At 39.3% G+C, this 27,622-nt stretch overlaps 2 protein-coding genes and 1 long non-coding RNA gene across 12 annotated transcripts in view; 2 read left to right on the forward strand and 1 right to left on the reverse strand.

The window, feature by feature from the left end:
- Positions 1 to 27,622, forward strand: part of LOC131685570 (G protein-activated inward rectifier potassium channel 3-like) — a 432,523-nt gene that overhangs the window by 137,205 nt on the left and 267,696 nt on the right. The window contains exon 1 of one of the 4 annotated variants that reach the window (XM_058969390.1): positions 21,915 to 23,029. The exons of the other annotated variants lie outside the window; for them this stretch is intronic. Within the exon in view, the coding sequence (XP_058825373.1) occupies positions 22,857 to 23,029 (173 nt within the window). The 5' untranslated portion in view covers positions 21,915 to 22,856. Of the gene's footprint in view, positions 1 to 21,914; positions 23,030 to 27,622 lie in introns of those variants that run through there. 4 annotated transcript variants of the gene reach the window in all.
- LOC131685571 (serine/threonine-protein phosphatase 2B catalytic subunit 3-like) overlaps positions 1 to 27,622 on the reverse strand; it is a 249,870-nt gene that overhangs the window by 42,326 nt on the left and 179,922 nt on the right. The gene's annotated exons all lie outside the window — the stretch shown is intronic.
- On the forward strand, positions 8,280 to 9,192 carry LOC131685575 (uncharacterized). The gene is made up of 5 exons (XR_009304840.1): positions 8,280 to 8,519; positions 8,573 to 8,686; positions 8,738 to 8,835; positions 8,889 to 8,988; positions 9,046 to 9,192. It is a non-coding gene; the product is annotated as an uncharacterized LOC131685575 (long non-coding RNA).

A 27,622-nucleotide genomic window follows, 5' to 3' on the forward strand; every position in this document is an offset into this window, starting at 1 on the left:
AAACGCGATTGCTTGCTGTGAGCGCTTTACGCGGGAATTTAGGGCGTACGTGCCTGCTATGGCCGTAGAAATAGATGGGGTAGTGTCCGAACCGGGCCTGAAATGCGAAGAACTGTTGGAGCACGGGGTTGGTTGCTTTAAGGACACCTCACTTCAACAGATTAAGATCTTGGAATGCAAACAATTGTATAGCACAAACACCGAGAGAGGTAAGACTACCTACTCTTTATCAGGCTCGTGACATTCGCCGGGTCCTCTCGCCCCAACTACATCCTCCTTGACAAGGTTCGCCTACCTGTTCGCCTGTTTGTACCGCAGCTTATGAGCTGCAGCAATTGCAAGCAGTTGGGCCACACAGCCACATATTGTGGAAATAAGAAACGATGCGGCAAATGCGAAGGAGAGCATGAGGATGACTCTTGCGGCAAAGAAACTGAAAAGTGTAGGCGCTCGTATACAGAAATGCTAAAGAATGCGTCACCATCTGTCCTTTCCGAAAATCCCTTTGCTGGTTTGGCTAACGTTGAGCAAGAATCTGATGATTCTCAAGAGGGAACATCTCTCGTTAACCCGGGGGAGTCCAGGAAGAGGAAAAATCTTGCCTCCCCTAGACTACCTCGTAAGGGTCCCAAGATGTCCTCCTCTCAGAGTGCGCCAACAACATCTAATAAACCCAACGGAAGTGTTGTCTTAAACCTGAAGCAGTCTGCTCCAGGATTTGGAAATTTTAATTCAAACAAGGAGTATCCACCACTTCCAGGGACATCCAAAACCCCAAGTGTCCCCTTTTTTCAAACAGATATTCAGTCCAGTAGCGGACTAATGAAATTTTCTGACATAGTGGACTTAATTTTCACAGCTTTCAATGTTACTGATCCTCTTAAAAGCCTTCTGATACGTTTTCTCCCTATAGTGCAAACATTTTTGAAGCAGTTGACTACTAAATGGCCCCTCCTTGCAGCGATCGTATCCTTCGATGGCTAAGTCATCGAACGAGGTCACCGATTCGATCACTGTTCTACAGTGGAACAGCAGAAGTATCCTCCCGAAAATCGATTCCTTTAAATTTTTACTAAATAGTTTAAAATGTGATGCTTTCGCATTATGTGAAACTTGGTTAACTTCCGATATAAATCTCAACTTCCACGACTTTAATATAATTCGTCTGGATCGAGAAACCCCCTATGGAGGAGTACTTTTGGGGATCAAAAAGTGCTATTCTTTCAACCGAATTAACCTCCCTTCGACACCAGGCATTGAAATTGTCGCTTGTCAAGTTCTAATCAAAGGTAAAGACCTTTGCATTGCTTCCATCTACATTCCTCCTAGAGCCTCGGTAGGGCACCGAACGCTTTGTAATATCACGGAATCCTTACCGGCACCGCGGCTAGTTCTGGGAGACTTTAACTCGCACGGTACGGTATGGGGCTGTCTTCATGATGATAATAGATCAACATTAATCCAAGATCTTTGCGATAATTTCAACATGACCATCTTAAACACGGGAGAAATGACGCGGATTCCTACACCACCAGCACGCGCAAGCGCGTTGGATTTATCGCTTTGCTCGACATCGCTACAGTTAGATTGCATGTGGAAGGTGATCCCTGATCCCCACGGTAGCGATCATTTGCCTATCGTGATTTCAATTGCTAACGGTTCAAGACCATCGGAAACAATCAATGTATCGTATGACCTCACACGGAACATTGATTGGAAGAGTTACGCGACCGCGATATCCGTTAAAATCGAATCCACTCAAGAACTTCCTCCGGAAGAAGAGTACAGGTTTTTGGCTGGCTTGATTCTCGACAGTGCGAATCAAGCTCAGACTAAACCAGTACCCAGCGCGAATACCCATGGACGGTCTCCCACCCTGTGGTGGGATAAAGAGTGCTCAGAGCTGTATGCGGAGAAATCCACTGCCTATAAGGGCTTCCGGGAAGACGGGTTACCCGCTAGCTATCAACAGTACGCGTCGTTAGAAAGGCGAATGAAGAGTTTAATGAAAGCCAAAAAAAACGCAGTTATTGGCGCCGGTTCGTCGACGGGTTAACGAGAGAAACAACGATGAGCGTTCTTTGGGGTACGGCTCGACGTATGCGTAACCGAAATAGTACCAACGAGAACGTGGAATATTCAAACCGCTGGATATTCGCTTTCGCTAAGAAGATCTGTCCGGACTCTGTGCCGGTACAGAAAACGTACTGCGCCGCGTCTGCTCACGATACCGCAAACGAAACACCATTTTCGATGGTGGAATTCTCACTTGCTCTCTTTTCATGCAACAATAACGCCCCAGGGTTAGACAGAATCAAGTTCAATTTGCTGAAGAATCTGCCTGACACTGTAAAAAGGCGCTTGTTGAACTTATTTAACAAGTTTCTTGAGGGTAACATTGTCCCACACGATTGGAGACAAGTGAAGGTCATCGCCATCCAAAAACCAGGAAAACCAACCTCCGACCACAATTCGTATCGACCGATCGCAATGCTATCCTGTATCCGGAAGTTGTTCGAGAAAATGATCCTATCCCGCTTCGACAATTAGGTTGCAGCAAATGGCTTACTGTCAGATACACAATTTGGCTATCGCAAAGGCAAAGGGACGAACGATTGTCTTGCGTTGCTCTCAACCGAAATTCAAATGGCCTATGCTAGCAAAGAGCAGATGGCATCAGTGTTCCTAGATATTAAGGGGGCTTTTGATTCAGTTTCGATCAACATTCTTTCAGAGAAGCTGCACCAGCATGGTCTTTCAGCGACATTAAACAACTTTTTACTAAACTTGTTGTCGGAAAAGCACATGCATTTTTCGCATGGTGACTTATTGACATCACGATTTAGCTACAGGGGCCTTCCCCAGGGTTCATGTCTAAGCCCCCTGTTATACAATTTCTATGTCAACGATATTGATGAATGTCTTGACAATTCCTGCACGTTAAGGCAACTTGCAGACGACGGCGTGGTTTCTGTAACGGGACCCAAAGCTGTCGATCTACAAGGACCATTACAGAATACCTTGGACAATTTGTCTGCTTGGGCTATTAAGCTGGGTATCGAATTCTCCACGGAGAAAACTGAGCTAGTTGTATTTTCTAGGAAGCGTGAACCAGCACAACTACAGCTTCTATTAATGGGTCAAACTATCGCTCAGATCTTCACAGTAAAATATCTAGGGTCTGGTTCGACTCGATAGGTACTTGTGGATGCCACATTAGGTATCTGAAAAAGAAATGCCAGCAAAGGATCAACTTTCTTCGTACAATAACCGGAACATGGTGGGGTGCCCAACCAGAAGACCTAATTAGGTTGTATCAAACAACGATACTGTCGGTAATGAAATACGGATGCTTCTGCTTTCGCTCCGTCGCAAACATACATTTCATCAAACTAGAGCGAATCCAATATTGTTGTTTGCGTATTGCTTTGGGTTGCATGCACTCGACACATACGATGAGTCTAGACTTGTTGGCGGGCGTCCTTCCGCTGAAAAATCGATTTTGGGAATTCTAATATCGATTACTCATTCGATGCGATATCTTGAACTTGGTGGTGATTGAAAATTTCGAAAGGTTAGTTGAGCTCAATTCTCAGACCCGTTTCATGTCCCTGTACTTTGACAACATGGCGCAGAATATTAACCCTTCTTCTTACAATCCCAACCGTGTGCATTTCATAAATACTTCTGAATCTACTGTTTTTTTGACACATGCATGAAAGACGAGATCTGTGGAATTCCGGACCACATACGCCCACGAGTGGTTTCAAACATTTTTTTATAATAAATTCCGAGAAGTCGACTACTCTAAGATGTTTTATACTGACGGATCCAACCTCGAAGGGTCCACTGGCTTCGATATTTTCAATCAAAAGTTCACCACCTCTTACAAACTCAGTGACCCTGTTTCAATTTATGCCGCAGAACTAGCTGCTATTCAGATTATCCTTGGTGTGGGTCCTTTCTAATTGCTCCATTCCGGGCAATGAGAAGGCGGACTCGTTAGCTAAGGTGGGTGCTCTAGAACAGTGGTTTTCAACCGGAGGTGAATTCACCCCCAGGGGTAAATTAGATCAATGTAGGGGGTGAATTATGCGGGACAAATTTTTATTTGTTATCCTAACACTCCCCACGGATATTTGTTTTTATATTTGTTTCAGTGCGTCAAGAATTGAGATGCTTACTGTGAGGTCTCTGATTGTAAAACTATGGTTTTCATCCAATTGAAAATCATATTTTAATGTAGATTACATTTAAGCTTTCAATATAGGGGTCCGTTTAAAAATATCGGCTGTGGCAGCCGCGTCAGATTTTGAACGTGAATAACTTCCAATATACTTAACAGAATGACTTGATGTTTGGGCCATTTTGTTGAACGAAAATGGCAAAAATGTTCGGTCAGAGTCGTCAATATGGTGCACCAACCGAAGTTTAATGGATAGGTCCGTTACAGATTTGTTTCTATTATCATTCGCATTTGGCCGCATGGTGAGAACAGAGGGCTGTATATTACCGAGAAGGAATTATTTGTGAACTGTAAATGGCTGGTGGATGTTTGGTCGTTACGTGCTACTTGCAGAGGTTATCATTTTATTTCCGATGGGTGAAAGATAGCATGCACACACGAAAAAACCGATTTTAAATCAGCTAACCGAAGCTCGGTCGTGATTGTTTCCCGCTTATTTCATGCACCTAGCAAATCTTAAACAGTTTTTGTTCGAAGCTCTTCTTTCTCGATGGAAGTGAACTGATTTTATTTGATGGCCGAGAAGGTGATTATTAGGATTCATCTTCGTGGATTAATTGGCGCAGCTCCGTGCTAGTTACCATGATAAATTGGAACAAAAATCTATCAACCGGAGAATATTTTCTTTGCAAGCAAATTAGCCCTTATTAGTGCTATCAAACCACTCAAAAGAAATAAATTTGAAAATCTTTTCCTTCGCCAACTGTTATTTTTATTTCCTATGGGTCGAAAAATGCACACATTCGGAAAAACCTAATTATAAAACATCCGACCGAAGTTCGTTCCTGATTGGTTCCTGCTAATTTCATTTACATAACCGCCAATCTTCCGGAAGTATTGATTGGAATAGTCGGTATCTATTACTTAACCTTGTTGGATGTACTACATTTCAACATCGGTAGAGAAGCTGATTTTTAGATTCAGCCGGCTCCGTGCGTCAGTTCACGACTATTTTGTGTTAGTGGCTAGGGCTAATTGGAACAAAAATCTCCCACCCAGAGAACCTTTTCTTTGGAAAACTAATTAGCCCTTATCAGCGCTATCAAACAGTAAACCAAGAATTAAATCTGAACATCATTCCCTACACCAACTTTCATTTTTTTTCCGACGGGTCGAAATACACACACGGAAAATCGCGATTTGTAATCAGCTGACTGAAATCATTCCTTATTGGTTCCTAATTACATGCACCGAGCCGCAAAACTTGAACAGTTTTTGTTCGAAGCTCCTCCTCTTTCTCGATGCAAGCGAACTGATTTCATTCGATGGCCTGCTCATTTGGCTTCGAACGCAAATTGAACCGATCACAAACACATTGTTGGTAAAAGGTAGTATGCGAGGGGCGTGATCGTTGATTTTCTTTGCTTCTGACGGCCAGCCCCTTTAGCTACGAACGTAAGCTGAACCGAGTACAAAACTTGGGGTCGTTTGGGAGTGCGGCATCATTCGTGTGTTACATTCGTACTGGCAATATGCGCTCGTCTGATTGCGGTATATAAGAAAAGGTGAAGCAAAAGCAAAAATCTCGCTTGGTTCGTGCCGGTCTCCAGTATCCTGTCCATCATTTGCCGAGAAAGGGTCACTACGCCGAGCGTGTCGGTGTCGGAGCACTCCTCTACCTGACAGCAGTGAATATCTGCCCATCGTATTGGAGCTGACAGGAATTGCTGTCCTTAATAACAAATAGATCAAAAGAAGGCTTGTGCAACTTAAAAAGCAAACTTTCTTTTCGAAGCAATAAAAAACCGCCCTTTTTAGGGCGACTATTTTCTTCGCATAAAGAATTAAATTGTTTCACGGGCCGTGACGCGAATAATTCTTTGTTACTGCTGCTGATGCTGGCTGCTAATACGACAGACAAATGAATGTTGTGAAAAACCGATACAGAGATATCAGTTTCCAAATTTGCTAACTACACAGCTGTTTGGAAATTGTCGTGCCGAAATTTGAAATATGTATTCTACATCTCTCCGGTTATGTCGTAGGTTTCACCCACCCATCTTTTTCTTGCAGGGTAATGATTGTAAACAATTTCCAGAAAAGGGTACACCATGGTCATCAATATGCGGAAAGGGGTACATGGAAAGAAACAGGTTGAAAACCACTGCTCTAGAAGGTGATGTTTATAAAAAACAATTTGCCTCAGCGAATTTTTCAGTATTTCTTATCAGAGAACCTCGAAAGTTTACAAAACACGTGGAGCAATGGGGAGCTAGGCCAAACACGAGACCTACAGAACGAACATCACACGCACAATTCGAAATGTAACCGATCCACATCTGAGTCGTGCTACGAAATCGTCTGGAGAAACCCCTGGAAATAGAAAAAAAGAAAGCTCTGCATATTTCTGTCTCTCAGTGTGCATCGAGAAACAAACACATACAGAGCCCGCGCACCACTCACTCCTGTCGCTCACACTCCGCCACGCATCGCTTGTTTTCGCTCTTGACGATGCTTCTGCGGGGGTAGAAGAACCTCCCAGAAGCGATTTTTCGGTTCGTCACACTCCAGGAATCTATTTCCCCCGGCGTATTACATAATGTCCGACTATTCGACGATCCTTTGGTACACGTTTCCAGCGAATAAACGTCCAAAACACGTCCCGAAATGACAGCAATTTGGGGATTTTACTTCACACACAGGACCAACCGACTCAACACTGACCCTGATTTTGAATAGCGTTTGACATCGCCAAAATCAAGATTCTCCCAAAACTCATACAGTCGTGATTCGCTGGTTGGGTCACAGCCTTGTCCAACTAACGAATTTTATTCGCTAATTGGACCGACTGACAAATGTCTTTAAACTCTCCAAATGAGATGTTGGCAATGTAAATGCATCTGTTCACATCTCTAAATATTGTCAGATTGATTGTCAAAGTAAATTTGACACGAGATTTTGACGTTCAGATGCTTTTTAGTTGGACAATGGTTCAACTAGCGGAGGTCCAACTAAAATGCGGTTCAGTTAAAAAGTATCAAACCAACGAATCACGACTGTATTGTGTTGCGGAGAAGTGGAATATATTTGCCGAGGACACATGAGAATTTGGTGTTTATGTTTATGAGAATGTTTATTCGCCAACGTCAAGTTGCGCGCACCAGATCAAATGGACTACCATTAATAATGGTTTTATTTTTATATTTTTAATCATGTAAATATATAAAAGATCCACGGCTTCTTTAAGCTAACCGAATAAACGAATTGCAGAAAAGTCACAAGGGCAGAAAGTTTAAAATTTGCCGCAATTTCATAAAATTTCAAACAAATTGTAATGATAATTTCAGCTTAAATTTTATTCGACTGGTTTGAGCTGCAGACAGTTCCCCAGCTACTTATCTCTTTAACCAAAATAGGTATTTTACAGAGCAGGATCAATGCTTCCGAATTGTATTTTCGATCGCTCATATGTATTATTGCTCGACGTGTATTTGTAGAATCTGTAGTATATCTTAAAACGGAGAATATGACTCATGTTTAATTAGAATGTCTATGGAAACAAACTTCAAAATAGAGGTGTGTGTCGCGCCGCCGCCGCCGCGCCGTCAATTTCCGCTAAAAATAACATGCGCGCTGGCCTGGTGCCGGCGTTTTACCCTAGTACACTGGAGATAGATCTGTAGATTTCTGTAGAAGAAAATAAATTTCCGGAGATTTTATATGCGAATCCATAGATCCTTAGAAAATCTCAAAATTCATAGATTGTTACGATAAGAATAAAATGTCATGCAGTATGTACCCTAACTAGTTATAAGCCACGCAAAATAGAGAAAAAGCTAAAAATAGCAATTGTAGTGTTTGCCAAAAAACCGTCAAATTAAACCACCCTGCTCAACCGTCAAATCAAACACCTTACACCGGAGGCGAAAGGCCTTTCGCAAAGCGACGCTTGAAATGAACGCAAAGACACACCACCGCGTGATCGAAACGCACTCTCACAACACAACCAAACAGAACGGTAGTGCTAGAAACGGCCTGCTAGGAACTGCCTCGGCATTGACAATTAACGCCAAAAGTAAAACCGACGCCGCAGAAGTAGGTTGCTGGGCAGGTTGCTCGACCAAAAAAAGCTCGGCTAGTGATTTTTTAGGCTCGATCTCGAAATGTTCACGGCCATTAGCAGCCGTAGGAAAATTTGCAGCACCCAAATCGACCGAAAGTGAATTGGTTCCCGCAAAGAGGTCACAGAAGGCAACATCGAAGCGCTGAAACGACGCCAAATAGCAAGAGCCTGCAAAGATCCGGAAGGCGGCTAGTATTCGACATCGAAGAGGTAAGAAAAGGGCAAGCGACAGTAAAGCCCATCTAATGCGGTTGCATTTCTAGCACTGAGACGACGTTAGAGTGGAAGGACTTGTGAAGATTCTCAGGACGACGGCATTCGACATTGCAGCCCACAGTTAATAGCAGCCGTCGGACGGTTTCGCCGATATCGAAGCGGTAAGCAAGTACGTTACATTGTGGATTTCGCTTAACGTCGCCCACTTTTAGACTTCATGCGACAGCCGATCGAAGAAGGGCACCGACAACCTGTATCAGAAGAGAGAGAGAGAGCATTGTCCTCGAGCAACCACAAAGTGCTACTAGCGGTAGGGATAATATCATCCAACAGTGAAGCACGTCTAACATGCTTTCCTTCCAGTACTCAAGCGACGACCGGATAGAAGCAACCTGTGAGATTCCGTCCCAGGCAGAGCTTCTTGCATTCCGCCCGCAGCAAGAACAAAGACCCCTTCCGGAGGGTGAGTTGGTTGCCAGTCATATGAGACCGCGGGAGAGTAATGTCAGGTGCCCAATAGGGTCTTTTCTCTTGGCCTATTTTTGCAGCATCCTACGTTCCACTGATCAGGCCGGATCACCGAGTCGAAACGACGGAGATAAATCTGCGGAGATCGTCTGGGACCTAGGCGAAGGCCGGTGGTATAAATTCGACCCACGCATTACTCACGGTCGACAAGCATACGGAGCAGGTACAATGACACTTCCCGGTTGTTAATTAGCACGGTGCGGAGAACAGCGAAGTTTGATTTGAGCACAGGTGGGAGAGGTATGGAACTACAGTAAAGGAACAGTGAGTAGTAAGACTTAAGAATGTACGATAGCAAATAAAGGAAGCGTGGCTAGCAGAATTTAAGAATCTACGATAGGGAGGAGATGAAGGTATGAGAAAAGGAAGAGGAAGACTTAGTAAGAAGAAAGTAGAAATAAGGAGGAGGAAATGATGGGAGCAATATATGGTTGTGTAAGTTAGTAAGCAATGTTTGTTTTGATTTGAGTTGGTGCATTTTGTCCTTAGTGTTTGCGTTCGGATTCGCTTTTGGTAGTTCTGCTCTAGCCGCTGCAGGGAACCCGCAACAAGATCAATGGAGATTTCCTTAGATCTTACATCGCTGCCAAGAAGTTCAAAAACTGTACCGGCTGATAACGAAACAAAATGCGTGCCTGGAGTGTATAGTAGTAGGCCATGGAGAGCAAAGAACCGCTTGTCAAACTTGGCGTTCAATTTTTATGTAGTGCAATATTCATGTATTTACCATAGTTTATAATAATTTGAGCCACATAAAAAGAGTCGTTTTTTTCTGTCTATATTTTACAGGTAAGAAGATTATTCCTTCTCTGGAGATTGGTGCACTGGTAGAATACTGTAATCAGTGAAACGCAGTGAACCGGCGTAAGGTAAACTCATACGATTTAACAATATATCACAATATTATAACTCTTTAATCCCATACAAAATAATTTTAATAGTAAAAACAGGATTTGCTCAATTTTAGGGATCTTAGTATTGATATGAGGTGATTCAAAAATCGACAATTTCCTCAGCGGGATTCAACATTCCAACCATTTTTATTCAACTGTTGTTTGTTAATAATATTTCACTAACACATATAAGTTTGTGTACATATGTGGACGAATGGTAGTTTATTTGAACATTTGAAACGTTGCATGTCTTTGCCGTTTTGTATACAAAAAGTTCAATGAATTTTCTCCATTTCGTCACTAATATTTGTTGATCAATAGACCGTTGAGGCCAACCTTCTAGCGTCAATAAAATCCAAACCATGCTATCTCTGGTTCCTTTGGGCATTCTTTTTTTTTTTCCTAAGCGAATCAATCCGATTCCCACGCTACCGTGTATTGATCCCCTGCCCATTCAATGGCGATGGTTAGCACCTGCCACTCAGAAAACACCGGATCAATAGCAGATTGATACTGCAATTATCACCTGCTTTGCCATCTCTTTCGATGTACCTCCAAGAAATCCTCCAGCCAGCGGCTATTTCGCAAACGATAGCTACCATCAATCGCCGGGAACAAAAGCAAGCAAAACCAACAGATGGTTACGGAGCTCTCTTCCCAAATACTTTTCGCCCACTTCTGCTAATTTAACAAATATGTACGGTTATTATCTAGTTTGTTATCCACCATCAGCCAGCAGCTCGAGCCGCATCGGGCGGCTTGTCAGAATTTTCGAAGTCAGCTTGCGTTATTTTTTATTTTTTTCTGTTCACTACACCTACACTACGATAGGGAGATTTTCAATTTCCGGTGAAATTCTGTGCCGACGATAAGCGAAGCGGCACAAGTTATTTTCGATTATAAACAACTTTCCTCCCTCTTTCGGGGGTGGAGAAAAAAGCGATTACAATTCGATACTGGCTTTATGGCTTGAGTGTGGCCGGGCTATCCGGGCGGTGAGTGGGTGGCGTTGGAATTTCAGCAGCTTCCGCGATGTGAACAGAAGCGCGAAATGGTGAATACCGCAAACAGCACTTAAAATTTCGAACGTAGTGGGCGATGACTACGATGGTGGCGTCGGCGGCGGCATCGGCAACAGAAACAATGAGAACGCGAGGACAACAACAATATTATATCGGTGCGTATCTTCGGTCGGTCGGTTTGTATGAGCGTTGCTATCAGAGCAGGCTGTGACCGCTGGGATCTATCGGTACATATATTTACGAGTACGGGTCAGCGATGCGCCATTTTTAGTCTCTGTCAACAGTTTTTTTTATTCTCATTAACGGATTGGAAGTACGAGGGGAGACGGATCTATTCTCGTTCGAGTTATTTATTTTGATCGCTTGTATTGAAAATTTGCAATAAACTCACATATTTAGGATTTCCCTTACAACTGCAGAATCAATTTCACCTTAGAGGTGATAGTAGAATGCAGGCCCGTAGCCAGGATTTTGTTTCGGGAGGGGCTTAAAACTTGTTGCATAAATGTGTTAATTCTGGTGACTTGAGATAGTCACTTGAAACTGAATGTAATTTTGAAAATTTCTTAGTGAAAACAGTTCCAAAACTAAGGCAATAGACAATATGTTGTCTGATACAAGAAATGGTATAGTGGTAATGAATTAGCCCCCAAGCCCCCCCCCCCCCATCTAGCTACGTGTCTGGTAGAATGTACGGGAAAATTCTCTATTAGATTATTTGATTTGGTAGAACATTCGAAAAATATGAACCCACTCACATGTCATTGTCCAAAGGGTTATATACAATGAAAAACACACGCTTAAATAAATTTTTCTCTTTTCCATTACGCCAAGCAATAAAATGATTGAACTATTAAATGAAGAACAGACGTTTCGTTTGCAATTATGTCCGTGGATCCTAGAAAAGATTCGCCTGCTGCTCAGGCGAAACATCGGTTGGGAGAAGACTAGTTTGCAAGCAGGACGCGTAGCAGTCGGTGATGAACATTCTCGATGGAATTATTTCGCATTCATGCACATCAGGGTTGCCAGAGGTATTGATTTTACTGAGAAGGTGTTTTGACTTTTTCTGGAACCGGTTATGTCATTTTTGTTAATTCGTACAGCTTTTTTCGCAGTCAAAAAGTCATAATTCACAAGCTCCATACTTCTGTCACTTAGGAAGTTGACACAACTATTTTGCTATAAAATTGTAAACAGATGCAGCAGATTTCTGTAACTCGCGATACAAATTTGGCACCGCTGCCAGCACAGCTAAAGTGCCCCCGAACTCATAAAATCGCAATGAAAAGGCTCCGAAAAATTCGTTCTTCTCGAGTCATTAAATATAATGTATCGGTTTTTCGTCTTATTTTTCTTTGCTATTGTTGTTGTTGTTGCTCTCACAAACGTTTTCGCTTGTGCTATCATCATCATCATCATCACCAGCAGCAGCATCGTGACTTAGTAGATCCACGCGACTGTCATACCAGAGCGGTGCGGAATTTTTGAAATATAGAAATATACTCGAGTTGGACTAGTACTAGTGCACATAGTAGGCTACTTGGTTACGGGCTAGGAGATTTCATGCTTCAAATTCGTCGGCCAGACTGAGAATGAAGAGAATGTCGTTGAAGCGAGGAGCCTTTCTCAGAATAGCAAAAATGATACATTTTATTGTTTGGCTGCCAGGGTGCGAAAGAAGTCGATTTCATTTTAACCCGCAATAATGAAGACGCATGGCACTTTGCTAGTTTCATGAAGCCGCATGGTGATTTGTGAAGGTAATAACTTTACATTTGTTTATTCTTCAAAAATCCCAGCGGCGCCGTTCGCTTGCTCTGTCATGTGATATGGCGCCGAATAGCAGGCTGGTATGCTGGCCTACTACTACAATGTCTGGGTGGGTGTAATATCAAACGCTTGAATTTCTTGCAAGAATTTACTAAGTACGCACCAACGACTGGCTGAGTGCTGAGAGACTTAACCACCCCACCCCCTAACTAAAACTGTAAATTATGAAATTAATTAAAATTCTGCTCGCTACGTTTACCCCGACGGCCTTTGGGAAGGGCGATAAAATCTGAGCATCTCTTACACACACACGCACCGACACCCACAGAGCACTAGCGTCCTTGACGGAAAACACCAACGGCGGCGCGACACCTTCAAAGACAATCGGATCGGCCAAATTTACACACATGCACCGGAAACTTTGACCCACGCCACACGCTTCTTATCTTACAGCCTCGTTTACTTTCCTAATTGATCTTACCGCGTCGAGGCAAGCAAAAGTTCCTACTCGCTGTCGTAAATTCCCTGCGAAACGGCGTGGGTGGGCGGCGCGGCAGCGGGGGCTTGTTCTCTAGTTTCCACTTTTTAAACCGATTACATCGAATGTCACCCGAATCGGCACATCGGATAAGGAGGAGGAGGCTAAGACTTTGCAGGGGATTTCCGGCTAACAGTAAGTAAACCGGTAAAGAGGCAGTTAGGAGTGAGTCAAGTTTGAAATACTATTAGGTGAAATTAACACGTTAATTAAGGCATGATTAACTTCTTGCTTGTTAGCTTGCGGTTGAAATAAATTGTTGAACTTACCACTCGAATTTTCAATCGAAATATGCTCAACCCTCTTCCAACTAAGACAATCAACCAATAGCATTCCCGTTATCCGTACATTCGTTACCAATGTTACCCAATTTATCGACGATATAAATTGCACGTTGTCAGACTGAAACCTGCTGGAAATTAATAAATTGGATTCCTCTATTTACTACCCCGAACAAAATTTATATTGCATCGCCTGCTACGCTTCGTTCGTTTCTGTTTCCGAGGTCGTGTAGCCAATGGCAACGGACTGAAGCTATCTTCTGTCTTCGGTATCTCGTGCCACATGCACTGTGCAGAAGACAAACAGATATTCAGCGATAGTTTCCATTTGTTCGAATTTACGGGTTCCGAAATTTATTTTCAAAGTTTGCTCGGAGACTGATTGTGATTTCAGTTTGCAATTCTTATACTAGCTTCAATGAGGGCACTGTTGCTGTCTACGGGTTATAATTCTTTACGGGTTAACAATGCGCTGGAGGGGCAAAGTAATTCTGTAACGAAACGATGTTCTACGAAGGTGCAAGCCTGGTTCGGATTGTTGAGATAAAAGCTAGAATCAGGAATAATTCCGATTTCTGATTAGGGTAGGCTCATTCCATTAACAGGCATCAAATAATAGGTATAATAATATTTTTTCACATTTCATTGACAGCATTCAACTTTACATGGAAGAGCTCTTCAACAATTCTTTTTAAGTAAACGCGGTTCCACAGTATCCTTTAGTCCAATTAACTGAGAAATATTTTATCATCACTAAGTAGGATTAAAACAAACCAGACCTATTATGAAATAGATTTTGGAATGACGATTCTGCTGCTATTATTCATTAATTCCTGAATCGATCATTTTGAGAAAAGGCCACCAAAATGGTCGAAACGTCAGATAATTGAAGGCCAAGACAAATAAAAATATGTGCCAGGAAAGCCTTTATTAATATCGAAAAATTGTGCACAAAAGGAATACGGGTGAAAAACTAAAAATTAAAAATAGGGAAACAGGAAAAATTGAAAAAAGTAACAAGGAAAAGGGGAATCAAAGACAAAAGTGAAACTAAATAAAATGGAAAAATTGTAAAAAAAGAAAAAAACGTGTGGCGAAAAAACAAACAAAAAAGGGAATAGGGTAACAAAAGAAATAAAAAGAAAGAAACATCATAAAGGAAAAAACGGATCAAAGGAAAATAAAAGAAAAGGAAGAGGAAGTTTAGAAAAAATAGATTGAAAATAAAGTAAACGAGAAATTTTTTTAATAATAGTGCTAAACGAAAAAGAGGTATGAGATAAAATGGAAAAAGGAAAAATAGAGAAAAAAGGAAGTAGAACAAAAGTGTAGAGGAAAAGTAATAAAATAAAATGGCACGAAAAGAAAAAAAAACAAAAGAAAATATGGAAGAAGGGGAAAACAATAAATGAAGAAGAAAAAGGAAAAATGTTAAAAGTATAAAAAAAGGAAAGAGGGAAAAAATGATGTAGCAAACAAAGAACAGGAAGAAAAAGAACCAACGACGAAGAAAAAAAAGGCGAAACAGGTAGTTTGTAAAAAGCAAAAAAAGAGTAGAAAAGGAGAAAAAAGGAACAAATTAAAGAGGTAGCAGGGCAAATGAGCTATAACCATAAAGGTGTAAAAAAATAAAATAGGGAAAATAGAAAAGAGAAAACGGGAAAAAAGAGAAAAAGTGAAAGAAAAGCGAAACAGACAATAGATAAGAAAGAAAAATGAAGGAAATGAAAGGTAACAAATTGAAATTAATTGTTCTAAAAGTAAAAAAAAAATAGTGGAGATAACGAAATGAAAAAGAAAACAAAGAAACAGGAAAAGGCGAAAAAGAGAAAAAAAAAAAGAAAAGACAAACTAAAGGGCAAATAGAAAAAGAAACAGTGTATTATGGAAAATAAAGAAAAGCAAGCATCGAAACCAGGGAAATAGGAAATATGAAAGCAGGGAAAATAGTGACTAGTGCGCTGTAAAAAACGAATAAGAGAGAATGGAATAGACTTGATTGAAATAAAAGGTAAAAGATAAGATAGAGGAACAAACGAAGAAGGAGGGAAAGGTAAAAAGAAAAAAGGAAATTAGGAAAACAAACAATCGGGGAAAGACTAAAAAGAAGAAAAGAAAACAAGTGAACAGAGAAAAAATAGAAAAAGATAAAGCAGACGAACTGAAAAGAAAGAAAAGTGGCAAAACGAAAAAGAGATTACTGGTAAAATGGATAAAATGGAAGAGAAAAATATAAAATCGAGAAAATAAAATAAAAAATATAAGAGGTAAAAGGCATGAAAATGGAAAAAGGAAAGAATAAGGGGAAATGGGGAATTATAAAAAAATGAGGAAGATGCAAATTACAAGAAAAAAAGAAAAAGAAGATAATAGAGAGTAATAGTAAAAAAATTGAAACAAGAAAAAGAAAAACAGAAAATAATCGAAAATGTTCATTCGAAAAATATAAAAAAATTGTTCTAGTACTAAAATTAAAAAAGAAATAGTGATGAAGTAAAAATTAAACAAACCCAACAAATAGGAAAAAAATGGAAAAATTAAAACAAAAACAAGATAGGGAAAAAGAAATTGGAAAAAGGAAAAATAGAAAAACGAGAAAAGCGAAAATTTAAATCAGGGAAAATCGGAAATAATAACACAGGAAAAATAGAAACAAGTACATTGCAAAAGAAGGAACACTAGTTGAAGGAGCAGAAATAAAGGATATACAAGAGAAAAGGTAAGGTGGGACAAACGAACAAATGAAAAAAAGGAATAAAGGAATACAGTTTAAAGGGGAAAGGAGTGATACGGAAAATAGACGAAACGAGAACATAAAAAAATTAGAAAAAAGATGAATCAAACGAGAAGAAAACTAATAAGCGTAGCAAAAGGAATATCGATTAAAGCTAAAACTGAAAAAAGTGAAGAAAGAAAACTTTTAAAAACGGGAAAAAACACAGAAGCAACCAATAAAGGACAAAATAGAAAAAAGGCAAAGGAAGGAAAAAAGGAAAAGAAAGATAAAAAAGAAAAGATGTAAACAAGGAACCAAAAGAGGAAGAAAAACGAATAAAAATGAAGAAAAGCGGAAAAAGGGATTGAAATGGAAATAGGTAAAAAGGAAAAACGGTAAAAGTATACCAGATAAAAGAAACGAAAGAAAAATAGAAAAAAGTAAAAAAAAGGAAAAGATGAACAGAAAAACGTAAAAAAGAAATAAACGAACAAGCAGAAAGGAAAAAAAGAAAAAAAGGCAAGCGAGAAGTAGGATAATATGACGAAACTGTAAAAAGCTGAAAGGAAGTAGGAGAACTAAAAAAATAAGAAAATTGTAAAAGAAAACGGCGTCGTAAAATGTAATAATAGCAAAACGTGAGACAAGTAAGAAGGGAAACATAAAAGAAATAATGGAAAAATGGTAGAAAGTGAAAAAGGGAAAAAACTTTTGGAAAAGTAGAAAATGCAATAAACGTGTAAAGGAAAATTAAGAAAAGCGAAAATCGAAATCAGAAATGTTAGAAAATGCGAAAACATGAAAAATAGGAACAAATGCACTAGAAGGAAGTAAAGAAAGAAGTAAGGAAACAAGGAAGCAAGAAAGCAAGGTAGCATGGAAGCAAAGAAGCAAGGAAGCAAGGAAGCAAAGAAGCAAAGAAGCAAGGATGCAAGCAAGCAAGGAAGCAAAGAAGCAAGGCAGAAGGAAGTATGATCCAATGAAAAATAAAAAAGGTGAAAAATTAACACAAAAATTAAAAAAGGGAAGAAAAAAAGAATAAAGGCAAAAACCGAAAAAAAGGAAACGCAAAAGAAAGAGAAACAAAAAGCAAAAAGAATAATAAAGGAAGATGGAAAGAATTAGAAACAGTAAGGCAAAAAGTTAAGAACGAAGGAACTAAGAATAAAACAAGAGAAAGTAAAAAAGGAAAAGTGGAAAAATAGCCAACAGGAAAATGGTAAAAATGGGAGGAAAATTAAAAAGGATACAAAATCGAAAAATGGAGTAAATGTAAATACTAGAATAAAGAAAATACAAAAAAGAGAAGCGATAGGAGAACGAAAGAAAATGAAAAAGGATGAAAAAGTGCAAATATAAAAAACAGACAAAAAGATGACAAAAAACAAAGAGTAAATAAAATAAGGAGAAAGGAAAAATGGGAAAAGCTAGAGAAAAGAAAATAAAGAAAATTCGGGGAATAACAAAGAAGACTGAGTATAATAGAAGATGAAAAGAAACAAAGGAAATACTAAAATAGCAGATAATTCAAAAGGAAATTAAGCAAAAAAAGAGCAAAAGGAGTAAGGGAAAGTGCTAAAACCAGGCAAATCGGAAAGAAGGAAGCAGTGAAAAAGGAATGAAGGATAACAGAATTGGATAGCGTAAAGGCAAGAAAGCAAAAAGGGGAAATAAGAAAGATGCGAGGATCCAAAAATAGGTTAGATAAGAGGAAAAAAGAGAAAAGAAAAAAAAATACAGAAAATGGAGGAAAAGGACACCGAAAAGAAAAAGATGAGGGGTAAAGAAAAAGAAGAAAATGGAAATCAAAAAGAAGGAGTATGGAAAACAAATATAAAAAGGGAAGTAGAAAAAAGAAAAAAAAATGGAAAGAGGAAGAAGGGGAAAAGGACATAAACGAAAAAAATGAAAAGGAAAAAGAATAAGTCAAAAACGTAAATAGGAGGCAGGAAAATTAGAAAAACAGCAAATAGAAAAGAGAAAGGAAAGTAGAAGAAAACGAATCAATAGAAACATGAAATAGAAAAGGGAAGCAGAAGAAATAGTAATGAATGAGAAAAAAACAAGTGAAAGAAGTTAGATAGTAGTGATGAGAAAATAGAGAAAAAATGAAGGAAAAACAGATAGAAGAAAGGACCGAAAAATCGAAGAGCTTGGGAAATAGAGGAAACGAACAAGGGAAAAATGATAAACAATGGATCAATTAAATTAAGGAAAAGAGTAAAAAATAAAAAATGCACAAAACAGGAGGAGAAAAACGCTAAATGAAAAACAAAACAAGGAAAACAGCAATAAATATAAGTCGGAAAGAAGGAAGCAAAGAGGCAATGCAGTAGGGAAGCAAGGAAGCAAGGAAGAGAGCAATAAAGGTAGCAAGTAAAAAGGAAGAAGGCAGAAGGAAGTATGATTCAAAGAAAAATAAAAAAGGTAAAAAATTAAAACAAAAATGAAAAAAGTGGACGAAAAAAAGCAGGAATAAGAAGAAAACCAAAGTAAAGATGAAAGAAAAAGGACAAGAAATCAAAAAAAGAATCAAGACAAAAAATGAACAAAAACTAAGAACGAAGGAACTAGGAATAAAAGAAGAAAAATAAAAAAGGAAAAATAGAAAAATAGTCAAAAGAAAAAAGGGAGAAAACGAGAAGAAAAGTAAATAGAATACAACATCGAAAGGAGTAAATGTAAGTTCTAGAATAAAGGAAAAAAAGAGAAACGATAGGAAAATGAAAGAAAAGGAAAAAGGATGAAAAAATACATGGCAAAATAACACAAAAAACAAAGGCGAAAGGAAAAATGGGAAAAGCTAAGGAAAAAGAAATATAAAAAAGTCGGGGAATAACAAAGAAGATTGAATATAACAAAAGATGAAAAGAAACAAAGGAAATGCCAAAAAAGGAGATAATTCAAAAGAAAATTAAGCAAAAAAGAGCAAAGGAAATAAGGGAAAGAGCTAAAATCAGGCAAAGGAGAAAGAAGAAAGCAGTGAAAGGGGAATACACCCCCCTCCCCATCGTAGCATTTTGTCACAAGCCTCTGAATACCCCCTGGTAATTACGTAGCTTGACGGTAACTCTCCCCCTGTCCCCGTAAATTTTTTAAAAAAAATAAAAAACGATGTTTGTTATCCCCCTTTAAAAAAGCTACGTAGCCTGACATGATCCCCTACCCCCCCCCCCCCCCCCCTCTCCCGTCGTCACACATCATCACAAAATGCAAAACTCCCCCTACCCCATATAATGCTACATCATTTATGGATGACCCCAGATAGAAGATAAAAAAATAAGAAAAATAGAAGAGTAAGGAAAACAGAAGAAAACGATTCAACGAAAAATGGAATAGAAAAGGGAAGCAAAGAAAAATAAATATAAAAGCGATAAAAAATAATAAGGCAACCAATAGAAAACGGAAAGAAGAAAGGACAGAAAAATCAAAGGGTATGGAAAAAATGTATGAAACGAACGGAAAACAGCAAATAATGAATGAATTGAATGAAAGATAAAAATCAAAAAGTAAAATATGCTCAAAAGAGGAAGATAAAAACAATAAGTGAAAAAGAGGAGAAAGAAAACAAAAGAAAAAAATCGGAAAATGGAAAAAAGTGAAGAAAATGGAAATGAAGATTAAGATAAAAAGAGAAAAAATTAAAAATTAAAATAAAAGGAATATAATAAAAATAGGAAGTGGAAATAAAAGATAGTACAAAACTGAAAAAACAGGAAACAAGAAATAGATTAAAAAATTAGACATAAGTGCAATAAAGTATATTAAAAGAAATAGAAGAGGCAAGAGAAGCAAAAACAACGCATAAAGAAACAGACAGATAGAAAGGGAAAATAAACTGAAGTAAAGGGAAATACAAAGAAAAGTAGAAAAGAGAAAGCAAAAAGATAATTGCTTGCCAGATCCGAAGATTTTGCGCAGTTTTCGACATTCCTTTGAATTGTTTATTGTCGGTAATAAATAAAAGAAACCACATTCACAATACTTTTTATATAACGAGCTCGAATCTTAATCTGCTACCAAAAATTTTACAAAATTACTACAAAACTTTAAACAACTGTTTTTGGACATTTAAAAAGCGGAATGGAGCTGTATTTTATTTAAATTAATCACTTTTTTAAGTGCATATTTTTTGAATCATTCTCAAAAGATAATCTTGAGCTGAAAGAGTTCATATACCGTTGAATAGCACATCATTTTCCATACAGACCACTTGTGAAAAGTCTTTTTTCGTTTTGGGTGTAATTTGGAAACCTACAATCGTTCACAAAATAAAGAGAAACAAAACTTATTCTGTTGAATATTTTAACAGCTCTCCTGCTTCTTCACGCTAACCACGACATGAGACTTTCGTTCAAACTTTATTCCGTATGTTCCCCTCGACCCAGAATCTAGCCCATTCTCTGTGCCCACACACACACACAGAAAACTTTTCCCATCGGCGGGCACCATCTCGCACCATCATCCACACCGATAGTACTACTAGTTCCGTTTAGAACTTGGAACCTTATTTCGCTTTCGTGATGTTGTTTTGGCGGTTGCTGTACAACTCCTATAGCAATTACTTTTGGAACAAGCAGTTTGTTTAACTCATCCTCTGCTGTCACACCCGTGACAGTTCCGGGTCCGTTGTCGTGGGGTAAAGATTAATGGTACTCTTTCCGTGTTTTGCGTGTAAGCGCATTAGTATTTAGCAAGTTGACGTAAATTCGACAAGCAAACCGCTTTTTCCTATTTATCAAAATCTAAGCTGGCGATGAAAATTTGACATTTTCCTGTTTACTGACATTTGAAATAAATTGGTAAGAAGTTGAAAGAATTTAGATGACAATAGAAGAAAATGAATAAAATGTCATCTTCAATCGATTCTTTCTCGATGAGTAATTTTATTGGCGCCTCAATGAACGTAAACCAACCAGCAGGCGAGTATTCTGTCAACTGACATAATAGTTTCCCAAACTCTGAGCCCTAAAAAAGCACATTCTCAGAAGCGAAAGTTCTTCAGCCCAAATGTCAAAATGGCATCAAATTAGAGCCCTTCCCCGGGGGTCCTACCATCAGTTTGCTACGCCATTCGATTGGCCATGAAGGCAGCTCAGCTCAGTTCAGCGAACACGATTGGCGACAACGCGCCTACTTTGATGACTTTGCGCTGTCTACATCAATACAAAGTATTCCGTGTAGATTGGTGGCGGAGGCGTACGAATTGTTCGAGGTTGGGTCGCTTTTAGTGGTTCGTGGTCACAGCGCAGTTGTAGTGGGTAAGATGTTGATATTTTATTCATGAGAACTTATCGTTGTTCACCAGAAAAGAAAATAGAAGCGGCGAATAGTGGCCGCCAGGATGACAGCGCAGCCGGACCCTGGTGGTGGTGGTTGTCGGGAAAGGGTGTAATGCGTATAAATATTCAGGAAAATGCGAAAGGAATCCATCTTTTGCTATTTATCTCCGATGACTATGATTGTTTCGGAGTGCTTTCATCTTCAATGCCTACTCTGTTGGTGGGTTGGGGTTAGCTCATGCAGTGGGTACTTTTTTTGGAATGGCTGTTCTGTTTTATCACGTGGAAGTTTTCAAAAGGTTAGTTGTCAAATTTATTTTTTGACATTTGTTTTTCTACAAGTATTTAAGAGAAACTCGTACTTACACCATCGTGAGAGCACTAAAAGTAAAGAGATAGGACGATTTTAAGATGGAAAACAATTCTAAAAGTAATCTTCGAACATGATAACAACCTGCTCAGGCAAAATGTTTCCACCTTCTATCGTACACCGTGCACCAATCCCAACTTCGCCCCACTGTACGGCCATCCGACACTAATAGAAGGTGACAGGGCTAGTGCATTTCGCAGATTTTATCATCATACACAATTTGCTACCGGTAGGGCAGAGAGAGGGTAAGTGCTATTTTTATCACCGCATTCAATCCATCTTCGCTTTCTCCCTCTTTCTCTCTCTCTATCCATCTGCTATTTTTGTGTCTTTTTTTATTCGCGTGCCGCTCGAATTGTAACAGAGACAATTAGCTTCTGGTTTATTTTTGCCAACAGTGATCATTTCTTTCTCCCCCATTTCGGTGCTGATCTGATAGCGAAAAGTTCACCACGATCATCACAAGCCGTCACTCACTTAGTTCGAAACGGGAAGCAAACAGTCGGTGGACCATCGGCGCATCGTTCGAGAGCGAGAGCGGTAAAGAAGTGATCTTTCAATTGTTACGGATGCCAGGTGTAGGTACTCTTTCCTGGTTAGTACTAAGTAACTATAGTCGCGGTGCAAGGCTTTGTGAAAAATTCCAATCGAATCAAAGAGTCAGTGTTCGTGCCAGCAAAAAAAAGAAACAGTTGATTCGATCCGTCGATTATTTTTTGCGTGAAAAAGTAATAATCACCATGAACGGTAGCCGCGGAAAAGTCGTAACAAACAACGTGAATCAAAAGTGACAGCTTAATTAGATGTCGCAGTGAAAAACCAACGGCAACAGAATAATACTGGGGCTGGTTCCCAAGCCTGCAGCTTCGTGTGTGTGTGTGTGTGTGATCGGTATAATCGCCGCAGTAGGCCGAGATTGGTTTCGCTTATGTCCAAGCTGTTGCTAGTGCTGCGAATCATGTCGGAACGACTGCTGCACTGTCTCAGCGAAGTGTCGGTAAGGCGTGACGACAACAACAACAACGAAACCACTAAATGGGACGTGGTCGGTGTAACCGTGGAACGAACGAGCGGGCCACAAAAACATAGCAACAGCAACAGGTAGGTAGGTAGGTAGGTTGGAGTCTTCTGTGCGTTGGGGTTGTCTTTTTGGCTTTTGCCACACTGACTATATTAATTTTGTCTGATTGACGGATGACCGTTTTGATCGTTTTTTGTCTGTTCCCGCAAGCCAAAAAAAAACAGGAAAATAAATGATTATCAATCGGTGATATAACACAATTTTCACGGAGGTAGGGGGATTGAAAGCGCCCCCTCACTCTCAGTAACAGTCATTCCACTGCTCTCACTGCTGGACACGACGACGGAGCGGGTACATAGTAATCGTTTCAGCTTTATGAATCGGATGAAACCCACCAGAGCGTTTCGAATTAATTGTACTTCGTCGTATTTCTCCTGTCGTTTGGCTGGGATGAAAAAGTAATCCGTTGTAATCAGATCGGATGATGGATTCTCTGCTTATCTGCTGGAGAAATTCAATTGCGATTGTATTGAATTTGGCGATGCCACGATGGGAAGTCGTTGGTTAATAACCTAGCAGATTATTCTTCTTCGACGAATTTGCAAATTGATGAGTTGGAATAGTTTAGTGGTTGAATATTCATGAAATTTTGTACGAATTAGCGGATCATTTGAATTACGCCCTGTAAAAAAGCTACAACACTTCGAGGTTGTACGAGCTGTTGACGTAGGACTACTACCAATATTTTGATTATAATGTTATTAATTTGGTTAGTTCTCTATCTTATTCCGTCAAACCGTTCAAATGCGTGATCTCAACGGAACTGAGCCTTTTTTAGTATTTACAATAAACAACGAATGTTAAAAATTTGTGAATTGATGAGTTGGACTAGTTTAGCCACAGATAACAGACATTTGAGCTCGAATCGAAACGTGTGTAAATACCCGCTTGAATCAGACTCTACAAAAAAAAGTTTGGCAAGCGCTTGTAGGTGGCGCAGTGATCGATACAATGCAGTTGTCAAACACGTGTAGCAAACAGTTGCGTAGATGGCATTAGTGAAACATGGATTTGCAGCGTTTATCAATTTGAAAGTTTACACAGGTTTTTTAATAAGTTTTGTTCTAGCCTAAATGTCTGTTACCCTTGGTTTAGCGATTGAACATTCATGAAATTTTGTAGTCATTTCTACGAATTAGTTGGTCTTTGCCTTACACCCTCCAAAAAGTACAGGGCTCCACGAATTGTTGACGTAGGACTAGTACTGAATAACCAATTATTTGGTTATAATAATATTTGATTGATTAGATTTCTTTCAAATTCGTTCGCAATGTTTAACCTTCCGGAAGTGCTCCGAAATCTAGCGAAATCGTCTGATCGTTCAGTAGGCCATTTGTGCGACTTCCGGAGGGTTAAATCCGTGAGCTTAACGGAACCGAGTTACTTTCACGTATTTATAACTAATAAATACTTTAAATATTCTTAATGCGTGTCCATCGATTTCACGCAATTTACCAGTGCGTGCAGAAAATGATTTCTGCTGTGCTGAAGAGATTGTCGATTTCTTTGATTTGTTTTTTTCGATTTACTGATTACGGTCGTTAAACCTTTTTGCTCGTAACCTATCTTCGTTGGCAGTGCTGGTGGTTGCTTCGAATACACATAAACTAGTCGTAGATAATATAGTATTCGTTGATGGCTCAGCAGGAGCTGTGAATTTATTAAAGATGAAGATGTTGCTGTATTCGGTTTTTGTTGTAGTATGTGCATTTCTCTTAGTTCCAGCGTAGGATCGCTTACAGTTGGCATATTGTTGTTATTGTCGAATCTTTTCAGTACTACAATACGCATATGGCGAAACTGTGTAAACTCTCCATGATACACATTTGATCTTTCAGGAACTAATTGTTGGTTCGAGTAGGAAATTTGATTCAAAATAAGAAAAAATTGCTTGTTCGCCTTATATTTTCAAGATCTCGATGGGAAAAAAAACTCACAACAACAATAGAAATAATTTCTGGAAATTGGGGATCGTAGTTTTGTTATATACCAACCATTTAGGAAATTAAATGGCGACGACTTCCAATAGAGTTAGAAAAGGTCATCACCTCATATGCCAAATTTAACAACTTTTCTTATTTATTGAATCATTCATTGATCCAAAAAGTTGACCGTTTGATTGTGTGCTAAAATCATGCCAATCGAGCGAATGATGAACCCGTTCGCTCTAGTGGTCAATCGAATACGCTCGTTTGGCCTAGATTTGGTATGAAGCGTCGCCGTTGAAATCAAGGCCAGCCTGCACGTGTTACGGTCCATCTATTACTCCTGAAGCACCTTGATTCAAATTCTGGCTCTACTAGTTTGGTTTTCATCCTATGATCACCGACAGCGCTGTTCAGAAAACCCTTCTTCGTTGTTTGAAGTTTGAAGGTTCCTCAGATATTTGTCGTTTAAGACTGACCTTGATCCAGTACTGAAACAGCTTGCACTTACTCTGTCTACTTAACCCGAGGCCTGCCGTTTCGGAAATTCATTGACATGTCAATAAAACCCAATCGCGGCCTCAGACAGAACCGACGACATCTTACTGAGAATTCGGAATGCTCAATGGTGACAAAGTAACTGATGGGAAGTAACAACTGCAAGCTACACGCTGTATAGACTGCCCAGAAAGAAAACAAATTTTTGAAAACTGAATTGGCCCACTCCTACGTCGATTTTAGTCTCATCGGGTGTGTCTGTTACAAATTTGAGCCAAATCGAACAAGTTCTAGCTACCGGATCAACGTGCTCGAAGTTTGTATAGGATTTTGAAACAATTTACATGGGGAAAGCCTACTAACTTACATTTTGACCGCTATATGGTACTATATAAATCAGTTTATCACTGAAAGTGAACATAAGAAAGGCATTTCCAATGTCGAAGTCTTCAAATCAATCCAATTTTCTTGGTAGAAGCTACTAATATGAGTCATCTTTTGACAACAAAATTTTAGGTTCATATCTCACTGCATAGAGGGCGCCAACACTAACTTTTAAAGGAAGAGAGACAGAATATGGATCTGTTCACAAGAATTACTGAAAAAGGCTTGTTCTACAACTTTGTAGAAGACACTTACTTTCTATCTCTTTCCGTTGAAAAGTTAGTGTTGGCGCCCTCTATACGGTGAAATTTATAATTCAAATTTCTTTTTTTTAGTTAAAAGATGAATCATATCATGTACTAAAAGACTTCCAAACATACTATTCAGCTAAACTGAACCATTCTGTCGCCAAAAAATAAAGTTCGCGGGAATCGAGTACTGATTCACCATCCTGTGCTGTTAGGCTCCATGCAAAGCTAACTCAGATATCATTTCACTGAAAGTGTATTAACTTCTCCCAAGGAAGATTTGCTGTCTTCGACAAAATTGTAGACAATAAAATTATCTACGTCATTTTCACTTTCAGTGATGAACTGATGTATACAGTGTCACCTAACGATGAAAATGCAAGGCTTTCTCCATTTACATTGTTGAACACGTTGGTCCGGTAGCTAGACTTGCCGGATTTGGCTCAAACTTGGAGCAGAAACTCCTGATAGGAATCGATTCATAGGTGAGCGATTACTCGTCGCTCTAACGTTGCATCGCCGCCTACCGAACTTCTTTCTTGCTCAGCATGTCACCTTTACAAAGAAGTATATCATAGCCGAAACTGGTTCAACAAATTCACGCTGTGTTGCCAGTACCGGGACGCCTGTTATACCGTACTACGGATGTCATTCGAACGCTCCGCTGCAATCGTGCTACCAGTTAGCGACTAGCTCAGTCATCTCGGTACGGCGTTCGGAGGTCGTGAGGGGGTCTTCCGAATTCCATTCTTAGGCTAGTATTGTGTTTGAAATGACGATCCGCTTTCTGAAATCTTTTGTTTTCTAGCACGCCATCGAGTACATCACGTCCTTGCAATATGCTGGCACGCTTGGCATGTGACGCCGACGGTTTGCGATTGTACTACCAAAACGTCAGAGGGTTAAGTACGAAAATAAAAGACGTGTACTTGGCTGCTGTTGATGGCGTTGATGATATTTACGTTCTGACAGAAACTTGGTTTGACGATCGTATTACATCGATACAGCTCTTCCGGGATTTTTTCGCGATTTATCGCACGGATCAAAGTGATCGCAACAGTATGTTTGTTTCCCATTTGCCTCCTGTGAATTTGGTGTTGTGTGGAGCATTGAAGCTGTTTGGACGAAGATTACTACGCAGTTGACGAACTACTTTATTGGAGTCTTTCCTTCAGAAAAACGATGCAACTTCATCTACACTGCCCATAAAATCATAAGAGTCCCATGTGGATTTTTGTCAAAAATGACTTATCTATTGGGTTGTATTCTGTATCACCACTGAATCACAATAGGATTTTGTTTCGGGAGGGGCTTTAAAAACTTATTGCATAAATCTTTTCATTCTGATGACTTCAGATAATTACCAAAACTGAATGAAGTTTTGAAAAATCCTTAATGAAAATAATTCCAAATCTAAGACAATAAAAACTAAAAATCCTAAAAAACATGTTCTTTGTTACAAAAAAGGCTATAATGCATCGACAAATTATTGATGTTGAATTTGATTTTTATTATTTATTTACAAGTTACAATTAACTCACGTTACATCAATGGATAT

Source organism: Topomyia yanbarensis, chromosome 2 (assembly GCF_030247195.1).
Source record: "Topomyia yanbarensis strain Yona2022 chromosome 2, ASM3024719v1, whole genome shotgun sequence".
Lineage (NCBI taxonomy): Eukaryota > Metazoa > Arthropoda > Insecta > Diptera > Culicidae > Topomyia > Topomyia yanbarensis.